Here is a 9,155-nt window from a genome sequence, read left to right on the forward strand (position 1 = left end):
TTAACAGTGCATAATGCTTGTAGGAAAATACCGGTGGTTCTTGCTGTGACAAAAGAGGCAATGAAGGGAGTTAACCTTCAGTGGAATCAGTCTTTCACAGGCAAAAGTGTTGGTGACTTTTTCCAAAGTGATCATAAACCCTAGAAAGATGTCCAAAATCACAAAGACAAAATTATATATATATATATATATATATATATATATATATACACACACACATATATATATATATATATATATATATATATACACACACACACACACACACACACACACACACACACATATATATATATATATATATATATATATATATATATATAGTTGTTTGTCTTTCAGCTTTTACCCGATAAGGGGTCACCACAGCGGAACTCCGGTCCACTAATGATTGGCAGTAGATTTTTACAAAACGCTGAGGTGCCAGCTCAACGCCAACCTTCAACGAATGCACGCCCATTTATGCACGCATGTCTTTCGAATGCTACCCAACCGCGGGGAGGACATGTAGACTCCACACAGAAGGCACTGCCAAGCCAAGCCGAGAATCGAACGGGAGAACCTCTTGCTCTGAGGTAACAATGCTACAGCCATACCACCGCTGCAATATATATACATATATATATATATATATATATATATATATATATATATATATATATATATATATATATATATATATATTATAATTCAGTTAGCAAAACAGCAATATAATGGAAAGAAGAAGATCCAAGAATTGGTACTTATCACTTTAGACGATGCAAATGTGACTGACAGATTGTTGATGTCTGTATTGTGGTAAAAAGATCTAAAGATGGTGTGTGCCATTCAGCATGGGTAGGAGACCAGCTCCACTCTGCATATTCTACTGATGTCATCAGCATGGGGAGGAGACCAGCTCCACTCTGCATATTCTACTGATGTCATCAGCATGGGTAGGAGACCAGCTCCACTCTGCATATTCTGCTGATGTCTTTGGCGTCGGTAGCCAGCTGCACTCCGCAGACATCTTAAGTTCTGAAAGTTAGCAATAGCTTGAACAGTAATTCTGCAAAAGGCTGAAACTAGCAATTACTAGTATACCCTCACAGTAGATGTACATGTACGTTAAAAATAAATCATCATCCACAAGCTTTTAAAACTGAATAACCTGAATAATAAAATTCTTTATTTGAAATAAAAAATTAAACAATGCACTTTGCAAAGACAGACATCTGCCTTCATCTAATTATCAGGCATTATGAATACTGTAGCAATAATCGTTATAACCAATATTAAGAGTTACTGACTGAAACAGTTTCTGGTTTATCTCAGTACATGTACTATGTTCATCTTAATCAAAATAGTTTTCAAAACCAGCACATTCTGAATGTACTGTCAAATGTTCTATGCACAGTTCAAATTCCTACAAAATGATGAACAAGTTTACAGGTTCTGTTATACTAATGTATAAAACAGAGCCAAAATAACGAATAAAACTTGTTCTTTATAACTCAATGTACAAGTACAAATGATTTTATATTCATAAATGCCAACAAGTTATCACAACTGTCTTATACAGCACACAACTCTACTTAAGCGTTTCTTTAAGTCCTAGTTTCATGATTATTATTAGCCTGTAAACTGTCTATATTTATATTATAGGCATTCTCAATATCTCTGCACACATCTTCCCATTTAAAATCCCATTCAGATGGAATTTCACCAGGTAGGCATTTGTAGTGGTCAGCAAACTGTTTGTTATATTTATAGAATACAGCTTTCCAGTAAGTAGATCCCATCATACTTGTGTCTGGTATGATAATCCAGGACCTGTAGTAATCATTAACAGATTTATATTCCTTGTCAAGAAAATATTCATTCTTAGTGCTTTTGTTCCGAAATGTACCATCACCTGCAACAAGTGTTGTACAGATTTCAGCTGTTAACTTCTGTGTAGTTTCATTCCTATAACCAGTAACCCCCCATGGTCTATGATAGTTAGTACTGTGTGTCTCATGACCAGGCTCAGTGCACTCACAAGGGGCCCTACACCAGAAGCAGTAATTTCCACATCCCGCTAATGTTTCATGTAGCAGTTTGGTGGGTGATGATGGCAGTGACTCTATTTTTGTATCAGCTGTCCATTCTTCAATTTCCTTTTCTATGCCTTTTTCAATGTCATCAATATCACTCTTTAAGTATTTAATAAAACACTGCAGATTAGTCTGAGATGCAAATGTATCTGCTTTTGATGTTATAACTAAATCCTTTTGAACTCTTTCCTTCACATTCTTGAATAATTCCTGCACTGTTTTGCAGTTAACTTTTGCATGAGCTATTTCTTTTCTCAGAAGGTGTACTAACTCATGCAAAATCTCTGTGCCCAAATCAAACAGCCTAGTGTGACCACTGGATTGTTTTTCACAATGCTGATTTATTTTTTCACGCAGCCAGTCCCGCTCATATGAAACAGTATCACAAATATACTTTAAATACTCCTCGAATATGTCTTTAATGTGCAAGTCACACATAATTGCTACATGAAAGTTCATTCTAGTTTTAAATTCCCCCCCAGGATAGTTGTTTTTCATGTCATTAACAACATCAGGCCCTAGTTTTTTCTCAATTGCTGTGATAATTGCAGGTTTCAGGGAGCTTTTAGCAAAAATTCCAGCCATTGTTTGACTTGCATCAGTAGCTTTATACAATGCCCTAAACAGTTGAACATAGTTATTTTTCTCTTTAGCAAGTAGCTTCACGGGGTCATTGTTTTCAGTAAATGCTTTATGCATGTTCTCAAACTTAGGGACTGCAAAACAGCATATATTATACTTCAGATCCACAATAAAATCATTTGAATATGAAAATCCTTCCGTTTCATGATGTTTTATATTTTTATCCACATTATGTAAAACTGTAAACCAGTAAGTGGGGTCATAATCTGTATCTTTCTTTACAATTTCACAAACAAACCCCATGCAGTTCTTCAGTATGAGGTCAGCTTTCTTTTTGCCTTCTTCTGCATCAGATGGGTTTGAAACATAATTAAGACACTTACTGAACCCACTTACCATTTTGTATTTAAGGTCACCAATCCACTTCCGTGTGGATGTGTCTTGTTTCAGTTTTTTATTTACAAGAGGTGCCCAAGCAGACATGTTTTCCCTAAGACTGTTTTCCATATCTGCCTTTATGTTGATATCTTTGGGTGGAGGAAGTTGAATAGATGCAGTTTCTTTTACCCACATTTCATTAAAATGTTGTAACAGCTGCTCATCATTTAATGTACTTGTGTTTCTTTTGCAATCTTCCAAAAGTTTAGAAATGCATTTTTCAAGTCTCTCTTTGATATTTTGATTAAGATCACTAATTTCCTTCAAGGCATTTTTTTCTTTGTTTTGTATCCCGACATTTTCCTCTGGCACAATCTAAGAGCTCTTTACTAAGAGAATCAATACTTTTAATAAACTTTTCTCTATATTCCTCAAGGAGCTTCGCCTTTTCATAGTGATCTGCAAAATACTTTTTCAGATGTCCAAGTGCAACATCTTTTCTTTCTTCGATCAGCGTATGGAGTTCTGTGTTCAGTGATCTGCAAATGTCAGTTTCAGATGATTCAATTCTATTTTCAGCTTGAATTGTCCACTCCTGCACAGTCCTTCTCATTTCCCAGTCCCATTCAGCATACGCTAGTGTAAGGTGATGGTAGGCTTCTGCTACCAAGCTGTTTTTAAAGCTAAATAAAAAATTTTCCATTTTTACTGCATTCCATATGTTTTCAGTCATTTTACAGAAGTCAGAAAATGTTGACTTGTACATATTACAGGTTTGGATAGTGTTAAATATGAACTTCTTAAGCTCAAATACACTTGCACTATATCCTGTACTAACGGATGCCATGGGGCCACAACCATGCCACAGACTTGCAATGTATCCTTTGGAAGTGCTAGGTTCAAATGCTATAATATCAGAAAATTTTTTAAATTTGTCAGCACGTTTTTCCATTTTTGCTGCAATTCTTGTAATCTCATCTAACTGGTCTATAAGCAGCTTGTGACCAATCAGGTTTTTATCGTGAGCAGCAATGTCACCGGTATTCTGATGGACAAAGACACAAAATGGCTTCATTCCAACTTCACTCATTCTGATAAAGGCATGCAGAACAATTTGCAGTACGTCCTTCATTTCTGCAGAATGTTCCATGGACATATTTATTAAGGTCATATCACTTAATCCAATCACAAGTGTTGCCAATTCATTGTCATGTTCATAACTATCAGCTACATTCAGTAATTCGGGAGCTTTTAATCCTTCAGTGTCAATAACCATTAGGAAATCATAACCCACCTCTGATTTTAAGTCGCCAGTGATTGCAATCAGCTGCATAAATGCACCTCTTGTGCACCTCCCACTGCTGACAGCAAACTGCAGCCCAAACATCGTGTTTAGCAACGTTGATTTTCCTGTGCTTTGTACACCCAACACTGTGAGCACAAACATGCGTTTTTGTTTTTCTGCCACAGACTTAGAAATGTTTTTTAGAACTGCTGAAATCCAGTTTACTGGTATGGTCCCAGCATCTCCATTAAGAAGTTCCAGTGGTAAACCATCTAACATTAATTCTGCAGCTACAGAAGGCAATGTGTCAATCTGGGGAATTCCTTCAAATGATTTAATCTTTTCAGTTATGAGAGTTTCATAAATATGTCCCAATTCACGCATGAAATGCTCTAACCCCAGTGAGCATGTACTGAGTTTATTATTAATATTTTTGAGTTCATTCTGTTTTTGTTGTCTTTCTTCTAGCATTTTTGTTTTGCTTAGTTCTTCATATGCATTTCTGTACTGCGATCTTAAAGCAGACATTTTGGTTTGAGACTTGGAGTCTAACTTTTGCTTCATCCACCAAAGAAAAAGCTCTCTTTCAACCCCAGAAAAATGAGTCAGTTCATGAATAAAGCTTTTTATAACCTTTGGAAGTCAATTTTTTAATAGTTCCTGTTTTAATTGTCTTTTTTCTTTGTTAAGGCTAGAAATATACAGTTCCAAATCCTGTGGGCATATTTTGGGGCGACTTTGTTTCTTTTCAATTTCTGACAATTTCTTGAAAGTTTCACCTTGAAAGGCAAAATTCTGGCACTTGAATTGTGCTATATCATCACTGTTGATTAGACTAATAATCTGCTCAGAGATGTGCTTTGTGCATTTAATTTGTTCATCATCCTCATCCACTTCAATGCTGCACTGGTGTGCTGTGGAAACCATCTCCTCTAAACATTGTACTTTTGTATCTTTACATCCATCAACAGCAGCCTGCAGTTTAGAACGAAGTGTTCTTGTAAAGTCAGAGTCATTTATATCTGAGCTCTTCATGATAACATGTCTTTTGCTCAACTTCAACTTTTGTGTAAATGACTTTAGTAAATCTTTTTCTGCACCTCGTGATTTAAAATTTGAGGTTAATATAAGATAGATCTGTGTGTGGGTTTTTGTAAAGCTTTCTAGGTACTGAAGTTTTTTTTCTGTAATACCATCAAGGAACAGAAAGACAGCTGATGATATTAATGTTAAAAATTGTACTTGTGCAGGAAATGAGTAGCCATCACCTCTGAGATTAATTATCTGAAATGGCTGTGTAAAAACATCAATGTCTTCAGAGCCATATGGCAGGTACCAAGTGATCTCTCCAAGACCATTGGAAATTTTCCGATGTAAATTTGCACAATCCATCTGATGATGGATAAAGATATTCTGGTATTGCTGTTTGTTGCTAAGGATGTCATTCAATGTTTTTGATTTTGGCACACTGATGTTACCTACTCTTAAAAATGAAAAAACTGGAATACACGATGAAACTATATTTTCTTCCAGAAATGTATTGTTTTCTGTGTCTTTGGGGCGCCACTTCTTTATAATTGAACGGATTGCCCACAGAAGGAAGGTACAACTGTTATTCCACTTGGGTAGTAAGAGTGGTAATGCAAACTGACATGCAGACATTTTTACCATGAGCTCCGTTTGTAACAAAGGATTTGAACAGAGAAACACTGAGACTATTAAATCTAATGGATGGATCCAGGTAACTGATGGATGGGTACCAGTCATAATATCATCATCTGTGTCAGATTCGGAATCTGAATTGTCAGACTGCAGAACATCAGAACTACATTTTATATTGACTGCATTAGAATCAGACCTCATTACTTTATAAAGAAAATACCATGGAAGATCTTCTAATGACTTAGGTGCACATCCTTCCAGGGATTTAGAACTAACTGCTACAACATTCTGTAGTGAAAGTGTTCTGTTATGATACTCAAGTAAATTCAATTGTTTTAAAACTTCATAAGCACAATCATCCCATGTGTATTGAGGCATGCTTGAGATGGCATCAGCTTTGGGTTCCAATGTTTCTGTGTCTTTAGCTGGTCCTGAACCATCTTCAGCTGTAAGTAAAATTATAGGAGTTAATCAACTTTTTCAAGTAAAAGAAAGCCACAGTAAGACTAAAAATGCAAAAAAAGATGCTTAGAAATGTTCCTTGTGACTTTCAGCACTTAATTGCACACTTTCTTAGAACTCAATCATTTTACCATCAGCACATTTATTAAGAAAAGGGAGTTTGCAGTGCAGCCAACATCATAAACACAGCCCCCCCCCCCCACACACACAAAACACACAGGGCTGGGGTAAGGGACAGTGGCAAGAATAGGGTTGGGGTTAACACATACAAGTACAAATGGAGAGGGGGCTTCTTACTTTGTCTCTACACACTGACACACACGGACACACAAAATAATATATACGAGTGTATGTATGGAGAGACAGACAGATAAAGATAGGAACCCCCCAGCAGTCCATTGTTACTCATGTGTACTAAACCCAACTGTTGCTCCTAACCCCAACCCTACACATTACCTTACAGTATCACTACTCAGATAAAGTATGTATGAAGGCACTGTTAGCTTTTTTTTTTTACTGAATGGAAAAGCTTTGGCTTTCCTTTTTCTCTCGGTGTAGGTTTGTGTTTTTTTTTTACATTTGAGATCTGTTAATCTACGCATTTCCTTTTAGATGTTTTTGTATCAGTGTTAATAAATGTCAAAGTTAATGGATTTTACATAGATATTTATATAAAGATATATTTTATATCCCCACCCCCCACACACAATATATATATATGTATATATATATATATATATATATATATATATATATATATATATATATATATATATTTATACAGCGGTAGCATTGTTGCCTCACAGCAAGAGGTTCTCCTGTTCGATTCTCAGCTGGAGTTCCTTCTGTGTGGAGTCTGCATGTCCTCCGTGCAGTTGAGTGGCCTCCAAAAGTCATGCGTGAATGGGTGTGCCTTCGCTGAAGGTTGGGTGTCGGGCTGGCAACTCGGCACCATAAAAATCGACTGCCAATCATTAGTGGACTGGAGTTCCTCTGTGTCGACCCTAACTGGGAAAAGCCAAAAAGACAAACCACTCTCTCCACGTGGTTCTGTGGTCTGGCTGCTCGTTGCACCTCCTGCCTTTTACCCCAGGTCCTCCACTCTGAGTCTTGCAAAAGATAGTGTTTTTAACTAGGTATCTTCAAATAGTAAAGACCCGAAGATGCCTCAAGTGCTCAGCTTGCCCTCAGTGCAGTTTATCCCCCAAGTACCTAAGACACAGTCCTTCTACCCCGGGTCCTCCACTCTGAGTTGTGCAAAAGATAGTGTTTTTTACCTGGGTATCTTTAAATAGTAAAGAACCGAGGACGCTTAAAGTGCTCAGCTCACCCTTGGTGCAGTTTATCCCCCAAGTACCTAAGACACAGTCCTTCTTCCCCAGGTCTTCCACTCTGAGTCTTGCAAAAGATAGTGTTTTTTACCTGGGTATCTTCAAATAGTAAAAAACTGAAGATGCCTAAAGTGCTCAGCTTGCCCTCGATGCGGTTTATCCCTCAAGTACCTAAGACACAGTGTATGTAGCCTTATACCAGACATTTTGTTATACAGTTTAAAGTAATTACTCTTCACCAGTGCATTTACAGCTTGTGATTAAGCAGCCGACCACAGCCTGTGCGCCCTCTCGCTCCCCCCCCCCCCTTGCCCAATTACTTTTATTTATTTTCTCTCCCTCTCCAAATACTTTATTAGGCTCTCATGATAGGTAAGACACAGAAGGTCTTTGGCTAACTAAATTCGCAGATGACTGCAAACTAGGAGCCATAATTGAAACTCCTAACGATGTGGACATCCTACAAAAGGGCCTCACTGAGATAGATGCCTGGTGTCAAAGACATGGTCTCAATCTCAAGGCCAAAAAGTGCATTGTCATCCCCTTTGTTAAAAATTCTGTACCCATGAACTGCCACATAGGCGGTAGTCTACTTAACACCGAAAGTGTGATAAGAGACCTTGGGACACAGGTGGACAGTATCTCTCCTTTGATAATCACATCGCCAAAGTGGTCAGGAAATCCTTCTATGTGGCACACCTCATCACAAAAGGTTTCTCATCCAGAAAAAAAAAGGTCATTGTTCCCCTCTACTCATCACTCATTAGACCCATTATAGAGTACAACGCCCCTTTTGGTATGTACCTCACAAGACAGCTACAACAACTGGAAAGGCCGCAAAAATACCTCACAAAGAGGATTACTGGCCTCAAACAGATGCCTTACGCAGACCGTCTCAAAAAACTCCAGCTTTACTACGTCACATATCGCCTACTCAGAGGCAATCTCTGCCTAACATACAAAGCTATGTCAAACCCAGAGCTGTTGGACATGCTCCACTTAAAGAAATCCCAATCCCTCCAAGCTACACGCTCTAGGGACTTAAACCTTGTCACTACAATAAACAGAATATGCTGGAGGGATAGATTCCTGTCCCAGAGACTTCCCATACTCTGGAACAGACTACCTATCTATGTCAAACAGAGCTCCTCATTAGCACTCTTCAAGAAAAATCTTGATGATTGGATGGGTAATAGGAAATTCACCCCAGGGATCACTTCTGTGGTTCTGCTTGACAGGGGTACAGGAAAATAATTTTCTTGGGTGGCAAAAGCCAGGGTACATTTTTGGCTAGGCTTGTATAGGCCCTAGGGCCAATAGCCTAGTACCTACCTATGAACCCATGAACCTATGATAAAAGTATCCTTCCCAGTATTGTTTTAC

At 37.8% G+C, this 9,155-nt stretch overlaps 2 protein-coding genes across 2 annotated transcripts in view; one reads left to right on the top strand and one right to left on the bottom strand.

Annotated features, from left to right (window-relative positions):
* Positions 1-791: 791 nt before the first annotated feature.
* Positions 792-6,415, bottom strand: LOC122814003 (up-regulator of cell proliferation-like). Its single transcript, XM_044086587.1, is given in 2 exon segments — positions 792-3,342; positions 3,344-6,415. Coding segments are annotated over 2 exon segments (4,773 nt in total). The 5' UTR covers positions 6,358-6,415; the 3' UTR covers positions 792-1,583.
* A 1,479-nt stretch (positions 6,416-7,894) lies between these two features.
* The window catches only part of LOC122814485, a 288,085-nt gene continuing 286,824 nt past the window's right edge, over positions 7,895-9,155 (top strand). The window contains 1 exon segment of the mRNA XM_044087060.1: positions 7,895-7,955. Within this exon segment, the coding sequence (XP_043942995.1) occupies positions 7,895-7,955 (61 nt within the window).

Source organism: Protopterus annectens, chromosome 10.part0 (genome assembly GCF_019279795.1).
Source record: "Protopterus annectens isolate FY-2018-M chromosome 10.part0, PAN1.0, whole genome shotgun sequence".
Taxonomy (NCBI): domain Eukaryota; kingdom Metazoa; phylum Chordata; order Ceratodontiformes; family Protopteridae; genus Protopterus; species Protopterus annectens.